The following is a 20,829-nucleotide window of genomic DNA, read 5'->3' on the forward strand; positions in this document are numbered from 1 at the left end:
AGATGCACAGACAGACAGAAAACACAGGTATAAATACACAGAGGATAATGAGGAAAAAGGGAGACACCTGGAGGGGGGTGGACACAATCACAAAGACAGGTGAAACAGATCAGGGTGTGACACAAACAGGCAAAATGTCAGTAGAGAGACAAAGTGGACTCGCAATTGAACGGCTCAGACACGGGATTCATGAATAATTCAGTTCAGATCGACATTTTTATGATCTATGGAATGTTCCTATGGAATCCCACTATTTTGATTGCATTTGCTATTAGCATCTCATCAACTTCCCTACTTTCAACTTTCCTATACACTGACCAGCTGACATGTGGCGTGCCATCATGTGTCCTGAGGTTATGGATTATGGACCAAACTGAACTCTGACATCGCCCAAAATAGTTAGCCTTACACAGTTTAAAATGTAAAAAAGCCTTTGAGAGACCAAAACATCAATATAATATATTTTCCCCATTAAAATGCTCAGTTGAGTAAAAGTACCTTTTCTCTCATCTCTAACGATCAGTAAGGCTGAAGGACAGGCTAGGTGGGCACAGCAACATCCAATCCTGTCATACATTACATCATGCTTTCACAAATGATTTGTTTAACCAACCATTTGCTCATTTGTGTGTTCACTTGTGTATGTGGTGGTGGTGGTGTGTGTGTGTGTGTGTGTGTGTGTGTGCAGAGAGACTCCGGGGAGGGGAGTTTCTGTCAGTAACTCAGGTATAAATAAAGAGGCAGAGCTCAGAGTTTCTCAGAAGGTGGACCTGACAGGGTCACACACAGGACCAAGCAGGACCTCAGCATTTTAACTTTTTAATACAAATGGAGACACATGAAGATGTTCAATACTGTTTTCAAGACAGAAACTCTTCTTGCAGAAAGGCTTCGCTATCGACATCTATCTACATAACACTGTACATCTTCTTCTCATTGATTTCAGCAGTTACAGTATTTTTGAACGTACTGGTGATCATCTCCATCTCTCACTTCAAGCAGCTCCACACTCCAACCAACCTGCTCATCCTCTCTCTGGCTGTGTCAGATCTCCTGGTGGGACTGATTGTGATACCAGTAATGACTGTAGCAATAATGGAACCATGCTGGGATTTTGGGGAATATTTCTGTGTGTTTCAGATCTACATTACTTCTTTATGTACTTCTTTATCTCTGGGCAATTTGGTCTTGATATCTATTGACCGCTATGTTGCTGTATGTGATCCCTTATTGTACCACTCTAAAATAACAATAACAAGAATCAGGTGTTGTATATCCATTACCTGGTGTTGTTGTATCATATACCGTGCTGCTATTATAAAAAACTTTGTCAATGTACAGGTACCAAGTAGGTGTTTGAAAGAATGTACTACTGTTGAAGGGTCAATCTGGGTTAATATCACTGATCTTGTATTTACAATGGTTGTCCCGTGCTCTGTTATTATAACACTTTATATGAAAATCTTTGTGGTGGCCAGATCACAGGCCAGAAAGGTATTTTCAAAAGAGGCTGCCAGTGTGTCTGGTGTTAAAACTGTACAGGCAAGTAAGTCTGAGAGAAAAGCAACAAAAACTCTATCTATTGTTGTTGTCAACTATTTCATTTGTTGGATTCCATCTCTATTTGTTTTCTTTTTCTTTTCTGTTTTAATTGATAATTTATTAGCATATTTCATCAGTTTTCTGGCATTTGTTAATTCCTTAATTAATCCAATCATTTATGCTTTCCTTTATCCATGGTTCAAAGTGACAGCTAAACTTATATTAAGACGTTAATTTTTCCAATAATATTTCCTAGTTCAGCAAACATCGGTTTGATATAGTTTTGTTCTACAGGTGTTGTAATTATTTCACGTAACAATACACTGACATGACTCATCTCACTGTTGTCATCATAGGTACATGTGGTGTTGATAAAGAATGATTGTCTGGATTGTAATGGAATGACTTGGAGAAGTTATAAGAATGCATAAGCTTGTTTTATAAAAGACATTGTAGTCATTGTGGATTGTGTTCTCCAAATACCTAAGGCTGTGGTTGTTCCATGGTAATGATAAATAGTATGTAAGTGTTCTAATAGTACATTCTGAGGACGTCATGACTCATTCTATATGTTATTTAACATCTCCCTCTAGTGGCTAAATTGTGGCATAACGTCTTCATCAAGTAAAGTAAAGTTCAAATGAACAAGGAATTTCCAGTTTGCTCACCATTTAATATTAAGGCCACATTTACTAAATGTTATTCAGCTAGGTATTCTGACATTTATAAATAACTACAGTGAAGCAATATCTAACAATTTAACAGATACCTAATACACATAAATCTAAGTAAAGGACTGGAATTAAGAATATTTTAATTTATGGATGAGCAATGTCAGAGTGGCACAGACTAAGAGCAGTTCAGACTGCTTACAGGGGAAGGGAACCAGTATCTAAATACATAAATTAACTGAACATTACATTTAAAGGGTTACTACCTTTAATACACTACCAAATCAAATCAAAATCATATTTTATTGGTCACACGTTGGGCAGACCACACCACTCTCTGGAGAGTCATAAGAATTCAGATCCTTTACTCAGTACCTTGTTGAAGCACATTTGCTATTCAGCAGATGTTTCGGCTGAAGCTAAATACTTGTGTTCCAAGCTCCAACAGTGCAGTAGAATCTAACAATTCACAATAATACACACACACAAATGAAAGTAAAAGAATGGAATTAAAAAATATACATATTTTGTTAAGCAATGTCTGAGTAGTATTGACAAAATACAATATATATATATATATATATATATATATTAGATGAGTAAAGCAGTATGTAAACAGTAAATTGACTAGTGTTCCATTATTAAAGTGACCAGGGATTCCATGTCTATGTACATAGGGCAGCATACTCTAAGGTGTAGGGTTGAATAACTGGGTGGTAGTCTGCTTGTGCTGGCTATTTAACAGCCTGAGGGCCTTGAGTGCCAGCTTTGATGCACCTGTACTGACCTCGCCTTCTGGATGACAGCGGGGTGAACAGGGCGTGGCTCGGGTGGTTGATGTCCTTGATGATCGTTGGGCAGACCAGACCACTCTCTGGAGAGTCATAAGAATTCAGATCCTTTACTCAGTACCTTGTTGAAGCACATTTGCCAGTGATTCCAGGGTATGACACTACAAGCTTGGCACACCTATATTTGGAGAGTTTGGCCCAGTCTTCACTGCAGAGCCTCTCAAGCTCTGTCAGGTTGGCTGGGGAGTGTTGCTGCACAGCTATTTTCAGGTCTCTCCAGAAATCTTCGATCGGGTTTAAATCCGGGCCACAAAAACCATTGAGACTTGTCCTGAAGCCAATCCTGCGTTGTCTTGGCTGTGTTAGGGTCGTTGTTCTGTTGGAAGGTGAACTTTAGACCCCAGTCTGAGATCCTGCTCCAGAGCTATCAGGACTAATTAAGGGTAATAAGGCTGGTGGAACTCTGCATAGAGGGTTCTAGGATGAACCCTCCAAAGATTATAAGCTGAGACATGGAATTGTTTTAAGATGTTCATACTATGGATCATTTAGCTATTTTTTAAAATCAATTTTAGAATAAAGCTGTAATGTAACAAAATGTGGAAAAGGTAAAGGGGTCTGAACACTTTCCCAACGCACTGTATACATGGTAAAAACAGATCTTTACTTTTGATTTATTTTTGGACTCTTTGGCAGTAAATTATTTCCATACTTCCCTTTATTTTTAAAAACTGGTACCGGGTTACCTTGAGGCGAGTTTCGTGAGTCTTGAGGGCATCATACAAAACAACCAACATGTAGGAGTTTGTGAGAGTCGACGGCATGGTCATAATAGTTTGTAGTCCAAACCGTTCGGATGCTACAGACAGAAGTTTTCCCATCGGCGGTACCAACTTCAGACAAGGCCCGTGAAGCTTGTGGGCATAGAAGAGACGCTACAGACATAGTCATGAAAAGACAGATTTTTGGGATGGCTGATGGTCTGACAAAAACCGCTGTAGCTCTGCCACCTTCCACCACAGATGAGACATCGGTGGATGCGGGGGATTGAAACGCAGCCTGTGCCAAAAACCATCTCCGGCTTAAAGATGGATTTTGATGGGGAGGCCTAGGCTCCTTTTGTCATGGGCAGCACCATTGAGGGCTTTCAACATTTTGAAAGAGTCAACACATTAACATGCCACAGGATATAACCATTGGACTTTAGGCTATGAGCTAAACTCCCAGCAGAGCCCACCTCATAGCCTATGGGATATTCATTGAAGAGGTGGAGGATGGGAAATGTGATCTGCATAACATACCTTTGTAACGCCTTGTCTGTATACCTGCAAACAGACACAAAAGTGAGCAGTTCAGTTATCTGCATCCAGTACAGATAGTCTTCAACATATTCTTACCTCTTCGTTGATTGATATCCATTGAATTGTGTCCCATTTTATGTTTCAGAAAGATTTGCACAAATATGAAACGCTAGATGGTATCATCATAAAAGGGACAAACATAAATTGAGGAGATCTTTACTTGATTCATAAAGTGTATTCATTTTTAAAATGGTAAGACATATGTATTTTTTTTTAAACACACAAAAAAAATGAAATACTATACCATTGCCTCCTATGAAAAATGTTAAGCTCAAATCCAAAATCCTAGTTTGAGTCAAGAGACATTTTATTTCATTGTACTTTTTTACACTTTTGTTCCCAATTGGTAGTTATAGTATTGTTCCATCGAATTGTTGGTGTTGATACAGTTTTTCAATAGCAAATCAAGTCTGTGGAAATTACAAACTTTAGAAGCCTTTGTAAAACCGTGAATGCACAAGATTGCATTTCCTGCTCAGCAACAAAAGCGTGATCAAATTAAGATCCTACATCAGTATATGACAGAAGTAGGTCTCCTCTATAAAGTCAATTTATATCTGAACTTTGTGTTTGGTGAAAATGTGCCTCTGCCAAACTGAAAAGAGATCATCTGTCAGAATAATACCAAAAGCCTTTTCATAACAGTATAATCAATGAATAAGCGTTTTATTACGGGTAAAAATGTTAAAAACAACCATTCAAACTTCTCTACAATCCACACCAGCAACCGAATGCATTTCATCTGCAGCCACACTCATCCACCACCATGTCCTGGTAATGACGTAGGACTACGTTGTCGTTGTTGTCGTAGTAGAGCATGGATACAGGTGACAGGCGGATGGGTACGCAGCAGGGCTGGGGTGTGCCGTGGGGGTCCAGGGAGTGCACCAGAGTCTGCAGGATGGCATGGTTAGTGCCATTCAGGCTCTCGCTCAGTGGGAACGGGCACTCTCCGTGGCAGTAATTGGCAAGGTAGCCCTGCGGAGCGATGATCCAGTCCTGCCAGCCCACGTCCTTGAATTCAATGTAGAGGCGGCGCGGCTTACACACGTTGCTGGGTGTAACCGGCAGGTAGACGGCGCTCCTCTTCTGCCGAGAGCGGCACTGGAGTGGATTCAGGGATACAACCACCAGGGAGGCATGGAACTCTGGGAGGGTTACGGTCGGCCCTAACGGCACGGCGTTCACCAGGTTCTGGGACATGAAGATGTCTGTCGCCTGGGTGTGGACGGGGTGTGGCTGCAGCTCCAGCACCAGGCCGTAGTTATGACCCGGTTTACGCCAGTTCTCTGCCAGTGCTGTGAGGTCCAAGGTGAGAGATCCGGCCTCTGGTTCCAGCTGCACCGACTGGGACAGCACCAGCCTGCGGTGGGCCTCGTGGCTCGCTCCCCTCAGGGTCGCACGCAACACCTTGTACAGGGACACGCTGAGCGCCTGTGGGCCCAGGAGGAACCTTGGTGTGCGGAACATGTCCCACTGGAACTTGATTTCCAGCTGCGCCAGAGAGAGCTGCTCCACGGGCTGCAGCACAGACATGTTGAAGAACATGTATTTCTCCACACAGCCTTGGCAGCTGCCGCTCCAGCCTGACACCAGCCTACCTGCAGAGGACAGACAAACAACAAAAAGGACATTAGGGCTACACTCTAGAAGTAGGACCTAGGTTTCAATTGACAACTGTATTAGCATTGTTAAGGCTATAGCCAATAAACAAAGCAAATTCTCATACTTTGTCCCCGTCGTTTATTTTTCATTGGTTAATATACCGAGGTAGACAGTTTCAAGTTGGATATTTGACGGATATTCACACTTTCATGATGTTGGAAACATTGCACAGGTCTTATTTTCACGATTTGGACATTAATTCACTTTCCAAAGCTAATAAACATGTGGAAATGTGAGTAGCATTTTGTATTCCTAGTTGAATTCGTTAGGGAGCGTCGACAAAGTACAAACTTCTTTTACATTCAAATTTCAATTGCTCCTTAGTCATGTGACCTACTGACCACAAAGGTTCAGAATGTCCACTGGCTATACCTTCATGTCGCACACTGTCTACTTTCATCTCATGCTTAAATCTGTAAGTTTCGCAGGCCTTCATTTTACATGCGTGTTAAAAAATATATTTTTTGAAGTTAACAAAATGTTGCAGCCTCGCAATAACGACCTTTCACATGGACACTGAAAAGATCCGCAAATGGCTGTATGTGGTATGGATCAAGGACAGGAGAGGTGTTCGAACAGAGGTGCTTAAAAGGAAGGCGCACAGGTAGGCCTCATGAAAAACAATGTTTTATACGCTCTTTTTTTAAATCACAGTAATTGGCAGTGATTTGTCAGTCAGAGTGAGCTTGATAACGTGAAAGAATCCTTTTCATAGCATCACTTTCATATACTGTACATTTAGACAAATCCTTCTACGTTGAGTATTAGAACACAGTTTACATAACCTGATATGAGTGCATTCACTACAAGCTACCTGCAGACAACTTACAAAATGCAATAGTGCATTTGAGGGTTTGTTTTTCTGATGAACGTAGTTACGATGCATTGCCTACTATTTCTAACTGGAAAAAATTGCGAGTAAAATCCTTTTTCCAAAATTGATTTAGGTACATTTTTGTGAAGAGGTATGAGTGTTGTGATATGGGTCCTTTCATAGTAAAATCATTTAATGAATCAATACATTTCTATATTGCTTCCTCAGTATCTGCATGAACCATCAGGCCAAGTGTTTTTGGTTGACCCTGCTGGACAGAAAGAGAAGGAGGAATCGGAACACGCTACATTCAAATCTTAGTTATTCCATTGTACTGGATCTAATACATACATTCATAAGTGTAATAATTTTGTATGAAATACTGTGAAAAACTCTTGGCTGCTGGCTCTGTCACTTTCAGACATGCGCAGAGCAGACTGAAAGGGGAAGGGTAGCTCTTGACTTGAACCACAGGGGTTCTCTGTATAGAGAGAGTAATCTAAAAGGCACACACACACCCCTTGACTTTCAATTGGCACCGTTGACCTGTATGTATTCTCTCCTGATTGGCTCTGTGGTGCACAGTCTGCCAGTATGACTAATGTGCCAGAGGTATGAGGAGACATCCTCCTTTATTTATGGGAGCAAATATTTCATAACACTTTGGATCCTATTGTTGGACAGTTAGAGGACAATGCATCAATCCATTTTTTTTTTTTTTTTTACTGATTACTGTCCATGAGTAACCTCAACCTCGTGAGTCTTTGGGCCAATAAAGTGCCAACTCAGTTCTACCACGGACTAGTCTCTCATGCCCCTGTGAACGGGGACACAGGCGTTCATCGATTTTTAAAATCTAAACCAGACTTTTTTTACTGGAGTACACAAACCCCTAATTGGGTCTCTTTTCTTGACACACAGCAGCAGTTTACCAGATAAAAAGTGCAGGAAGATCAAAACGTAGATTGTTGTAAGGGTGTATTACATCCTGTGCCCCATTGTCATATCCATTCTGGATTCTGACTGGTAAAATCAGAGCTGAAAAATGACTATGTATGTGTATACATTTTCCGCTGAGACAGAACTACCAAAGGGGGTGGAGTTGCAATCTACTGCAGAGACAGCCTGCAGAGTTCTGTCATGCTATCCAGGTTTGTGCCCAATCTACTGCAGAGACAGCCTGCAGAGTTCTGTCATGTTATCCAGGTCTGTGCCCAAACAGTTCAAGCTTCTACTTTCAAAAATCCACCTTTCCAGATATAAGTCTCTCACTGTTTGTTACAGACCCCCCTCAGCTCCCAGCTGCACCCTGGACACCATGTGGATTAATTGCCCCCCCATTTAGCTTCAGAGTTTGTACTGTTAGGTGACCTAAACTGGGATATGCTTAACGACCCGGTCGTCCTACAATCTAAACTAGATGCCCTCAATCTCACACAAATCATCAAGGAACAACCCCAAATCCATGAACTCGGGCACCCTCATAGATATCATCCTGACCAACCTGTCCTCTAAATACACCTCTGCTGTCTTCAACCAGGATCTCAGCGATCACTGCCTCATTGTCTGCGTCAGTAATGGGTCCGCAGTCAAACGACCACCCCTCATCACTGTCAAACGCTCCCTAAAACACTTCAGCGAGCAGGCCTTTCTAGTCGACCTGACCCTGGTATCTGGGAAAGATACTGACCTCATTCCGTCAGTAGAGGATGCCTGGTTATTCTTTAAAAGGGCTTTCCTCATCATCTCAAATAAGCATGCCCCATTCATAAAATGTAGAACCAGGAACAGATATAGCCCGTGGTTCACTCCAGACCTGTCTGCCCTTGACCAGCACAAAAACATCCTGTGGCGTTCTGCATTAGCATCGAATAGCCCCCGCGATAAGCAACTGTTCAGGGAAGTTTGGAACGAATTTACATAGGCAGATAGGAAAGGAAAGACAAGCTTTTTCAAACAGAAATTTGCATCCTGTAGCACAAACTCTAAAATGTTCTGGGACACTAAAATCCATGGAGAATAAGAGCACCCCATCCCAGCTACCCACTGCACTGAGACTAGGAAACACTCACCACCCATAAATCTACAATTATCGAGAATTTCAATAACCATTTCTCCACCTGGCTATCCCTACCCCGGTCAACAGCTCTGCACCCCCAACAGCAACTTGCCAAAACCTCTCCCATTTCGCCTTCACCCAAATCCAGATGGCTGATGTTCTGAAAGAGCTGCAAAATCTGGACCCCAACAAATTAGCCGGGCTAGACAATCTGGAACATCTCTTTCTAAAATTACCCACTGCAATTGTTGCAACCCCTATTACTAGCCTGTTCAACCTCTTTTTCGTATTGTCTGAGATTCCCAAAGATTGGAAAGCTGCCGCAGTCATCTCTCTCCTCAAAGTGAGTCACTCCAGACCCAAACTGCTACAGACCTATATCTATCCTACCCTGCCTTTCTAAGGTCTTCGAAAGCCAAGTTAACAAACAGATCACCGACCATTTTGAATCTCACCCTACCTTCTCCTCTATGCAATCTGGTTTCCGAGCTGGTCATGGGTGCACCTCAGCCATGCGCAAGGTCCTAAACGATATCTTAACCGCCATCGATAAGAAACATTACTGTGCAGCCGTATTCATTGATCTGGCCAAGGCTTTCGACTCTGTCAATCACCACATCCTCATCGGCAGACTCGACAGCCTTGGTTTCTCAAATGATTGCCTCGCCTGGTTCACCAACTACTTCTCTGATAGAGTTCAGTGTGTCAAATCGGATGGTCTGCTGTCCGGACCTTTGGCAGTCTCTATGGGGGTGCCACAGGGTTCAATTCTTGGACCGATTGCTCTTAAATACAAGTAAAACTAAATGCATGCTCTTCAACCGATCGCTACCTGCACCTACCCGCCTGTCCAACATCACTACTCTGGACGGCTCTGACTTAGAATACGTGGACAACTACAAATACTTAGGTGTCTGGTTAGACTGTAAACTCTCCTTCCAGACCCATATCAAACATCTCCAATCCAAAGTTAAATCTAGAATTGGCTTCCTATTTCACAACAAAGCATCCTTCACTCATGCTGCCAAACATACCCTTGTAAAACTGACCATCCTACCAATCCTCGACTTTGGCGATGTCATTTACAAAATAGCCTCCAATACCCTACTCAACAAATTGGATGCAGTCTATCACAGTGCAATCCGTTTTATCACCAAAGCCCCATATACTACCCACCATTGCGACCTGTACGCTCTCGTTGGCTGGCCCTCGCTTCAGACTCGTCGCCAAACCCACTGGCTCCATGTCATCTACAAGACCCTGCTAGGTAAAGTCCCCCCTTATCTCAGCTCGTTGGTCACCATAGCATCTCCCACCTGTAGCACACGCTCCAGCAGGTATATCTCTCTATTCACCCCCAAAACCAATTTCTTTGGCAGCCTCTCCTTCCAGTTCTCTGCTGCCAATGACTGGAACGAACTACAAAAATCTCTGAAACAGGAAACACTTATCTCCCTCACTAGCTTTAAGCACCAACTGTCAGAGCAGCTCACTGCACCTGTACATAGCCCACCTATAATTTAGCCCAAACAACTACCTCTTTCCCAACTGCATTTAATTTTTATTTATTTATTTATTTTGCTCCTTTGCACCCCATTATTTTTATTTCTACTTTGCACATTCTTCCATTGTAAAACTACCATTCCAGTGTTTTACTTGCTATATTGTATTTACTTTGCCACCATGGCCTTTTTTGCCTTTACCTCCCTTCTCACCTCATTTGCTCACATTGTATATAGACTTGTTTATACTGTATTATTGACTGTATGTTTGTTTTACTCCATGTGTAACTCTGTCGTTGTATCTGTCGAACTGTTTTGCTTTCTTGGCCAGGTCGCAATTGTAAATGAGAACTTGTTCTCAACTTGCCTACCTGGTTAAATAAAGGTAAAATAAAATAAAAAACATGGAGCGAACTGCGAAAATAAATGGCTGAGGATATACAAAAAAAATGTCTGGTATGTAATGACATTTAATTCAAAGTAAATGTAAATTATTTATTTTTATGTAGTTGTGTGGTACAGCCATATGTTCAGTTCATGCCTATGATTTCAGAGTTCAACAAAGCCAACAACTGCTTCATGTGTGCCACTGATGAAGAACCTGGATGTGGCCCAGACTGACTGGGTTAGTAACTTTATTTAACATGTTTATAATCTGTTGACAACAGTGACGGCATGTAAGACAATTTATGATATAATACAATGGATGGCTAATTCGTCATTCTGCATTGATATTATTTATAACGTGTTAAGCTTTGTTTCAGATTGAATGTTTTTCATGCCAATGGTGGTTCCATGTGCTGTGCTCAGGAATGAAGACAAAAGAGTTCAGAGTAAAGAATACAAACAGGAAGTGCAGTCTGTTGTTGAAGATGTATGCTGTACCCCATCCACACTGAAGAGGCTCTGACATGTACCTCAACCAGGGTTAATGTATGCTGTACCCCATCCACACTGAAGAGGCTCTGAAATGTACCTCAACCAGGGTTAATGTCTGCTATACCCCATCCACACTGAAGAGGCTCTGAAATGTACATCAACCAGGGTTAATGTCTGCTATACCCCATCCACACTGAAGAGGCTCTGACATGTACCTCAACCAGGGATAATGTCTGCTGTACCCCATCCACACTGAAGAGGCTCTGACATGTACATCAACCAGGGATAATGTCTGCTATACCCCATCCACACTGAAGAGGCTCTGAAATGTACATCAACCAGGGTTAATGTCTGCTATACCCCATCCACACTGAAGAGGCTCTGACATGTACATCAACCAGGGACAAAGAGAAAGTTAACACTGAAATGTTTCATACTTATTTGAAAGTGTCTGTTGGAAAAGATTAAAGGTCTACAATTTCTGTTTAATTTGTCAATTTTACATTTTTATTCATTGATTTACTGGCCACCATTACTGTGGTTACATGTTCAGTATATGTATTGACCAGCAAACCCACTGCAGCCCACCTCACTAGCTCACTCTCCATTGGACAAGAGATATTATCCGTCTCTCTCCTATTGTGTACCACTGTTAAATACTGCGGAAAAATAAAAACCATGGAAAATAAGGTCTTATAACTACTAATTATTAAAGATAAATATTAAAGAAAAGGGTTAACACTGGACTGAACCCCCTAATTGTCAAACTAATATTAATGTACAACAATATAGAAGAGACATGACTAGAGATTATGCAACATGGGTGTATATCCACTGCACGCTTCTTAGGTGTGTAATGGACATGACCAAGGAGCTATTAAAATTTAAAACTACGAAAAAAAAATGTACCACCTGATTTTACAGTACACAAACAAGTGGCAATATATAAGGGTAGTCAGTGTACATTCTGCACCATGTTTGAAGTCGGTAGGTCACAAGACCAAGGAGCTAATTTACATTTTAAATGTAGAAAAGTTCATGTTAAATCATGTGAAATGAAAATGGACAAACTAAAGTGTGTGCAATGTGTAGGGGCAACTGAGTGGACATTCCGAACCTTTTTGGAGTCACTAGGTCACATGACCAAGGAGCTATTGAAAGTTCCATGAAGTTTGAAAAATTCATGGAAAATCATGTGAGATGAAATTGGACAAACTAAACGGTGTGCAATATAGAAGGGTTGTCAGTGGACATTCCGAACCTTGTTTGAAGTCACTAGGTCACATGACCAATGAACTACTGACATTCAAAAATGTCAATAAATCACAACATGTGCAATGTTTCTATGCCATCGGGTCAGCTACACCCCGTTTTTAAAGTTAAGAGTAATTTTTACAGAGTTATTGAAATATTTGATTTGTCACTACGTTGACGGTACCTCACTGGGGTTGGTGAACGTAAGGAAAACTACAGGCGAAAATCCGTCGAATATTCAACCGGAAACTTTACCTCGGTGGTTAATTTTGGCCCCAAAACAACGTGAGTGAAGGTATTCCTAAAAAACAAACATGTTCGAAAATGGATTGTGTATAGCTATGTAACTCAATAATGAATTGATCTCGCATTGTAATTCTGATAATAATTTTCAAACCCGACATTCCCGCTCATCCACTGAAGGGGCAATCTGCCTTCCCAACAATAAGCGTTTACCGCGCCACTTTTTAGGTAAACAGCGGAGAGATGTGGCTGTAGAAATGTAACCTACCCACTCAAATGCATACAGACGCCATGAAGGCCCATCCATTATATCAAAAGGATAGTTTTAACCATGTTTTCAGGCTATACAGTTCACACTTACATTTAAATTGTTACTTAATTGTTTTACAAAACAGGGTAGGACAAGTTTTTATTTTGGGTTTTTAGAGGGTACAACCGTTGAACTAAACGCATGGGGCATTATGTATCAGTTATATTAAATAAATAATCAATGAGTAGCCTTTATATCGTTAATTTAAACGTAAAATAAATCAATAAAAATGAACGTAAATCGCAGAGTGACCCTTTTAACCACACAGAACACAGTACTATGGGGGAGCCGCATTATGGAAGGAGAGACATAGGAATAAAGCTCACCTTGGTCCTGCACAAATCGAACAATGTTTCCGCGAACTCCATACTCAGACACCATGCACGGGTCTCTTTCGTGGGTGTCGTTCTCCCGGGTGCTGGTACGTTTGAACATCCTCCACAACACCGAGGGAACGCGGCGGTGTGCTGACGGCTTTGGCCGAGCGGAGAGGCCCAACGAATTTAAAAACAAGCGCTCCTGAGTCTTCAAATCTTCTCCATTTCCTAAAGCAGACGCACTAATGGATAAAATAGCTAGGGCTAAAAGAACCAAAGTCTCCATTCTTCACGTTTGACCTAGGCTTTGCTACAAACAAACTAGCCTAAAACTACAGCGTGTGTTTTGCTTTTCTTTCTGTCTGCTTGTGAATTTAAAAGTCCCTGCGTGCCCATGTGTGATTGATCATTGGCGCTGATTGATTGGCATCCCGGATGGTTTCTATCGACACCTAGGTGCGAGACTGCGTAGACAAGATATGCTAATGAGGACCTATCTCATAGATAAAGAGCATTTGCCTAAAATCTACAAAAGTTACATTTAAGTTAGCCTACCTCAATTATGCCCGCTTTTCTTGAGTTTCTATCATTATGACAGAACGTAAACAAGCATATTTCTAGGGACACTAGAGGTGCTTCTTTCCACTGTGATGATGCCAGGTTTCCCTGGAATCAGGGAGCCAATGGCAATCAATATTTTAGATGTGCTGTCCAATCCAATTTCACTAGCAATATCACTGGTTCATTGATGATGATTTCCTGGATCAGTTATTAACAAGGGCCATGGCAATGGCTGCCTCCTCTGGGTCAGACAGAAACTGGTCATAGACCAAACAAACCACTTATTATCAACAGAGATGCGTTATTTAACTCCCTACAAATGTGTGAAATATTAGCAACAGCAGATATGGATATGTTATCTCCAGCAGGTCCATAGCTATATATGAGTATTTTTATTTTATGTATATATATATATATATATATGTATGTATATATGTATGTATATATATATATTGTTTTAATATATATTTAGGGACTCAGTCAGGGTCTCAAATGACTGTTCAGAGTTTGAATAGTAAAATGAACAGGATGAAATTTAGAAACATGATTGTGCATCAGCAGTTTTCCTATTGTTATATGTCACTCACTGACAGACACTCAATTAGCCCATGTCAGTAAAACACTTTTAGATTGGTAAGTTAGTCTAGCCAGCTATCTAAACTAAACTTGAAGTAATCACGGTCAAATTATCGACCGGGAATGTGCCCATGGGCCCTGACCTCCAGTGGGCCACCATTGATTTTGTTAGTCACTCTCACTCAGATATATTATGTGTAGAATTGCAGGAAATTTGCTGTAAAAATGCAACAACAAAAAGCAGTTTTGTAAAGTAAATGTATTTGTTTACCTTTTGTTAATTAATAAAATACATTTTCTGCTAACAGATCCATCTGTATGTGTTCAATTATAGTTTTTAATCCCGGTTCTGAGTTAATGTGTAATGGCTAATTGTATAGCTAATAAGGTATGTGCAGTTTTAGGATTAGTTACTTGAAATAGTTATATATTATACTGAACAATATAAACGCAACATGTAAAGTATTGGTCCCATGTTTCATGAGCTAAAATAAAAGATCTAAACATTTTTCCATAAGCACAAAAAGCTTATTTCTCTCAAATGTTGTGCCCAAATTTCAGTGATTGGTGATGTATGGTGGCGGATGCATCATGTTATGGGTAGGCTTGTCATCGGCAAGGAATAGGGAGTTTTCCAGGATAAGAATAGATCTATACACAGGAAAAATCATTGTGGAAACCTGGTTGTCTGCTTTCCAACAGACACTGGGAGACAAATGAACCTTTCAGCAGGACAATAACCTAATACACAAGGCCAAATATACACTGGAGTTGTTTACCAAGATGACATTGAATGTTCCTGAGTGGCCTTGTTACAGTTTTGCCTTAAATCTATTTAAAATTCTATGGTAAGACTTGAAGATGGCTGTCTAGCAATGATCAACAACCAACTTGAAGAGTTTGAAGAGTTGTAAAAAAACGATTCATGTGCAATTATTGTAAATTCCATGTGTGCAAATCTCTTAAAGTGTTAACCCAGAAGGACTCTCAGCTGCAAACACTACCAAAAGTGATTCTAAGTATTGACTCAGGGGTGTGAATACTTCATATTTCATTTTCAATAAAAGGTGACATTCTATAATGTTGCCTGATATGAAAATGTTGATCTCAAATCCAAAATGCTGGAGTAAAGAGACAAATTGGTTTTGTTTACTGCAGTGAAACAGAGAGGAGGGGGATTGCTTTCAGTATGTGCAGTGGCCAGAGGATGGTAATCCAAAATCTGTGACAGGGATAACTTGACTTTACAAATGTAGGATCTTAATTTGAGCCAGTTTGCTACAGCAGGAAAATAATCATGCAGCAACAAGACATATGATTTATGTGGATTACAATTAATGGACATTTTTTTAGTAGGGCAAATCAATTCTTACATTTAAAGTGTAAATTACAAACTTTAGACTCCTTGAATACACTACAAGTATGCATTTCCTGCTGGGAAGGAAAATTCTCAGCAATGAAAGAGTGATCAAATGAAGATCCTACATCTGTATATGACAGATAAGTAAGTCTCTTTTATAAAGTTAATTTAAAATCGGAACTTTCGGTTTAAGGTGAAAAGTGTGCCTCTGCCAAACTGAGAAGAGACCAGTGTTGATTTTAGCATGAAAATCTTGGTTGGAAATAAAAAACAATTTAAAAAAATGGATGCATGCCAGCAAAGCCACAACACTAAACAATACATTAATTGCACTATAACAGTGACAAACAGTGCCCACAAACGGCCTACTTATGTAGCTGTCCCAACATTTTTCCACTGCTACACCTGGCTATCAGCGGAGCCTTGTCTGGCAGCGAAACAGTTCATTCAGCCTCATTTACTGCCTTTAAAAAAAACATAGCTGATATGACTGACTTGCTTTAACAACTGTGGTTTTTCTAATGACAATTGAGATGAACAAACTATGATATAAGGGGACGACAAGCCGATAAGAGGCAATCCGTAATTTCAATTAAGACATTAATTAGCGCGCTAGGAAAGACGTAGTCAATATAACTACTTGTTTAGCACTTTTGATATGTAAAGCGACATAATTCAGAACATGGGCCGTTCTTACAGTGTTCTCCCTGTACAACAAGTCAGAACCGTAGGATAAATAAAGGGGGCATATAAGCAGACAATGAAAGCTCTTACAATATTCAATGATTACAGGCTACATGTGCACCACCAAGTCAGAACAGTAGTTGAAATTAAGATGGGAAAATAGACCAAATTATTAGGGTGAGGCACATGAGCTACTAACGTCTTACTACACAACATACACTTAGTATTACTTTCTTAGCTACAGTATACATATCTCCTTGGTATATTATATTACATTTTTTGAACTCACCTTGTTGTGCTGTGCTCACTTGAACAGGAAGATAGCGCGGCTGTCCTTCATGAGCAAATTTTGTCATCAGTCTGTCATTCTCTGGATTTATGGGGCTTTCAAAACAAATGGGAACTCGGAAAAAAAACAAGGTTGAATCATGATGACGTCATTGATCTTCGGAGATTTACAATTCTGAGTTGGATGACTGTTAAAATCGTATTTTCCCAGTCGTAGCTAGTTTATTCCCGACTTCAAGTTATCTTGAACTTACTGAAGTCAAGTTTTCGCAGTTCTGAGTTAATTGTTTTGTGCACGGCACAAATCATTCTTCATTGACAACGTGGCCAATGTTGAATGTTTATATAATTTTAAACTTGGAACTTTAAACTTAATCCCAGATTTGGGACCACACAGCCACTCCACAGAATAGCAGGCTAGTGATTGCTTTCCAATGCTGGCAGTTAGCCACTGTCACCGATTCCTTCCAAACCACTAATTGTTGAATTTGCGACTTCCAACTTATGTAATGTTTACGTCCAATGGCCGATATGTTTTATCTATAATTTATATTCATATGACAAGGATCAAAAAGGATTTGCCAGTAGATTGTCGACTTGATTCATGATGACTCTTAGCTAAGATTTTGAAAGTATGACATTGACATGATCAGTCCAATCAAAGCTACTGTAGATAAAATGTGAATTGACATTTTATCTGTGGCCAATGACCTTGAGCCTTCTTAGATGGGCACTTCTAATGCAACTATGGCAGCACCCAAGGGGCTAGAATTTTCAAGTTCTAGCCTTAGATTTGGCAGTGACATACTGTCCCCATGAGTGACAGAACAATGAGCCAATCATGGCGCAATGCTCCGTATCTTCTGCTGGCTAACCCCACCACCACAGAAAGCACTGGGCTAGCCTGAAACACCTGCATTTTGGACCTGCCTTACTCAAGAAAACAAAAACAAAAATGACCATGTTTGTATGGGATTTTATTAACTCAATGACATATTTTTTACAATGTTTGCAAACTGATATAACACGTATTAATGCAAAATAACATGCAAAAGTCACCACAAAAATATATAAACTCAGCGAAAAAAGGACGTCCTCTCACTGTCAACTGCATTTATTTTCAGCAAACTTAACGTGTAAATATTTTAACATGAACATAACAAGATTCAACAATTGAGCCATAAACTGACCAAGTTCCACAGACATGTGACTAATCAGAAATGGAATAATGTGTCCCTGAACAAAGGGGGGGTTAATTCAAAAGTAACAGTTAGTATCTGGTGTGGCCACCAGCTGCATTAAGTACTGCAGTGCATCTCCTCCTCTTGGACTGCACCAGGTATGCCAGTTCTTGCTGTGAGATGTTACCCCACTCTTTCACCAAGGCACCTGCAAGTTTCTGGACATTTCTGTGGGGAATGGCCCTAGCCCTCACACTTCGATCCAACAGGTTCCAGACGTGCTCAATGGGATTGAGATCCGGGCCCTTCACTGGCCATGACAAAACATTGACATTCCTGTCTTGCAGGAAGTACATGAGACACAACCGCGACTCGTCAGTGAAGAGCACTTTTTGCCAGTCTTGTCTGGTCCAGCGACGGTGGGTTTGTTCCCATAGGCGACATTGTTGCCGGTAATGTCTGGTGAGGACCTGCCTTACAACAGGCCTACAAGCCCTCAGTCCAGCCTCTCTCAGCCTATTGCGGACAGTCTGAGCACTGATGGAGGGATTGTGAATTCCTGGTGTAACTAGGGCAGTTGTTGTTGCCATCCTGTACCTGTCCCGCAGGTGTGATGTTCGGATGTACCAATCCTGTGCAGGTGTTGTTACACGTGGTCTGCCACTGCGAGGAAGATTAGCTGTCCATCCTGTCTCCCTGTATTACCCTGGCCACATCTGCAGTCCTCATGCCTCCTTGCTGCATGCCAATGGCACTTTCACGCAGATGAGCAGGGCATCTTCCTTTTGGTAGCCCATGTCCTTGAAGTCGATGTAAAGGCGGCGCGGCTTACACACGTTGCTGGGTGTAACCGGCAAGTAGACGGCGCTCCTCTTCTGCCGAGAGCGGCACTGGAGTGGATTCAGGGATACAACCACCAGGGAGGCATGGAACTCTGGGAGGGTTACGGTCGGCCCTAACGGCACGGCGTTCACCAGGTTCTGGGACATGAAGATGTCTGTCGCCTGGGTGTGGACGGGGTGTAACTGCAGCTCCAGCACCAGGCCGTAGTTATGACCCGGTTTACGCCAGTTCTCTGCCAGTGCTGTGAGGTCCAAGGTGAGGGATCCGGCCTCTGGTTCCAGCTGCACCGGCTGGGACAGCACCAGCCTGCGGTGGGCCTCGTGGCTCGCTCCCCTCAGGGTCGCACGCAACACCTTGTACAGGGACACGCTGAGCGCCTGTGGGCCCAGGAGGAACCTTGGTGTGCGGAACATGTCCAACTGAAACTTGATTTCCAGCTGCGCCAGAGAGAGCTGCTCCACGGGCTGCAGCACAGACATGTTGAAGAACATGTATTTCTCCACACAGCCTTGGCAGCTGCCGCTCCAGCCTACCTGCAGAGGACTCACAAAAAAAATATTTAAAAAATAAAATAAAAGTACATTAGGGCTACACTTTAGATGTAGGACCTAGGTTTCAATTGACAGTATTTGGAAGGTTGCAGTCAATATCGGCCTTTAGCTGCATAAACAAACCAAATTCTCTCTGACCTTGTCCCCCTTGTTTCGCTTTTCATTGGTCAATTCTGGCTCTAAAACAACAGGAACTCCAGATGTAATTGTTTTCAAAAAAACAAAATGGTACAATATCTGTAAAATATCAAACAAGTTCCAGTGTGGATTGTGTAGGCCCATGTAGCACGATGACTCATTTCATATTTTGTTTAAAAAAAAACAGACATTCCCTCTGTCATCCACTGATCTTAAAGGGGAAATCTGCCACCTTTTAGGAAAACAGCCGAGGGATGTGGCTTTAGAAATGTAGCCTAACCACTCAAATTCATACAGGCCCATCCATTTTATCAAAAGGATAGTTTTAACCATGTTTTCAGGCTATACAGTTCACAATTACATTTAGATGTTACTTAATTGTTTTACAAACAGGGTAAGACAAGCTTATATTCTTTCTCTGTCTGTCCCATATCTGCTTGTGAATTTAAAAGTCCCTGCGTGCCCATGTGTGATTGATCATTGGCGCTGATTGATTGGCATCCCGGATGGTTTCTATCGACACCTAGGTGCGAGACTGCATAGACAAGATATGCTAATGAGGACCTATCTCACAGATAAGAGCATTTGCCTAAAATCTACAAAAGTTACATTCAAGTTAGCCTACCTCAATTATGCCCGCTTTTCTTGAGTTTCTATCATTATGACAGAACGAAAACAATTGTATTTCTGCTATCTCTATCCAAATTAATCTCTGAGGATCTTGACATTAATCAAATCACATTTATTTATAAAGCCCTTCTTACATCAGCTGATATCTCAAAGTGCTGTACCAAAACCCAGCCTAAAACCCCAAACAGTAAGCAATGCAGGTGTAGAAGATTTTCAAAAAGTAAGTGAATATTTAATCTCCATTTGTGAATTTATGAAACCTTTGCCGGTGTAAAAATATTTTGATCTGGGGTGCTGTCCTCAAACAATCGCATGGCTACTGTAAATCGGACAGTGCAGTTAGATTAACAAGAATTTAAGCTTTTAACCAATATAAGACACTTATATGTACATAAATGTTTAATATCCATAATTTTTATGATTATATATTTGATTTGCGTTCCCTCCAGTTTCCCCAGAAGTTGTCCCGCTAAGGGAATGCCCTAAAAAGGTTATTAAGAATTTCACTATACACTGCAACTACTTCTGCGACCCTGTGCATGTGACTTAATAAACATCGAAACTAATCTACAAAAAATGTATAGGACACTTGCCACTGGACTGGAAAGC

The 20,829-nt window shown here is 41.1% G+C and overlaps 3 protein-coding genes across 3 annotated transcripts; 1 reads left to right on the plus strand and 2 right to left on the minus strand.

Moving 5' to 3' along the window:
• The first annotated feature begins 775 nt into the window (after positions 1-775).
• On the plus strand, positions 776-1,776 carry LOC135571450 (trace amine-associated receptor 13c-like). Its single transcript, XM_065017760.1, has one exon. It carries the CDS (start codon positions 829-831, stop codon positions 1,774-1,776), a length of 948 nt encoding a protein of 315 aa, XP_064873832.1. The 5' UTR covers positions 776-828.
• Positions 1,777-5,012: 3,236 nt separating this feature from the next.
• Positions 5,013-13,849, minus strand: LOC115122000 (protein DVR-1). The gene is made up of 2 exons (XM_029651152.2): positions 13,418-13,849; positions 5,013-5,966 (listed from the first exon to the last, which is right to left on the minus strand). The coding sequence occupies exons 1-2, from the start codon at positions 13,692-13,694 to the stop codon at positions 5,104-5,106; spliced, it is 1,140 nt and encodes a 379-aa protein (XP_029507012.1). The 5' UTR covers positions 13,695-13,849; the 3' UTR covers positions 5,013-5,103.
• Positions 13,850-18,783: 4,934 nt separating this feature from the next.
• Positions 18,784-19,897, minus strand: LOC135571456 (protein DVR-1-like). Its single transcript, XM_065017778.1, has 2 exons — positions 19,886-19,897; positions 18,784-19,434 (listed from the first exon to the last, which is right to left on the minus strand). Exons 1-2 carry the CDS (start codon positions 19,895-19,897, stop codon positions 18,784-18,786), a joined length of 663 nt encoding a protein of 220 aa, XP_064873850.1.
• Between the last annotated feature and the right edge of the window lie 932 nt (positions 19,898-20,829).

The sequence above is a fragment of the Oncorhynchus nerka genome, linkage group LG1, assembly GCF_034236695.1.
Source record: "Oncorhynchus nerka isolate Pitt River linkage group LG1, Oner_Uvic_2.0, whole genome shotgun sequence".
Lineage (NCBI taxonomy): Eukaryota > Metazoa > Chordata > Actinopteri > Salmoniformes > Salmonidae > Oncorhynchus > Oncorhynchus nerka.

Bases quoted from the DNA above. Each gene is read 5' to 3' on its own strand.
- LOC135571450 (XM_065017760.1), top strand. From the start codon at position 829: ATGGAGACACATGAAGATGTTCAATACTGTTTTCAAGACAGAAACTCT.
- LOC115122000 (XM_029651152.2), bottom strand. From the start codon at position 13,694: ATGGAGACTTTGGTTCTTTTAGCCCTAGCTATTTTATCCATTAGTGCG. The intron at 5,967-13,417 runs GTGAGCTTTATT...TGTCCTCTGCAG, and splicing joins TCGATTTGTGCAGGACCAAG to GTAGGCTGGTGTCAGGCTGG.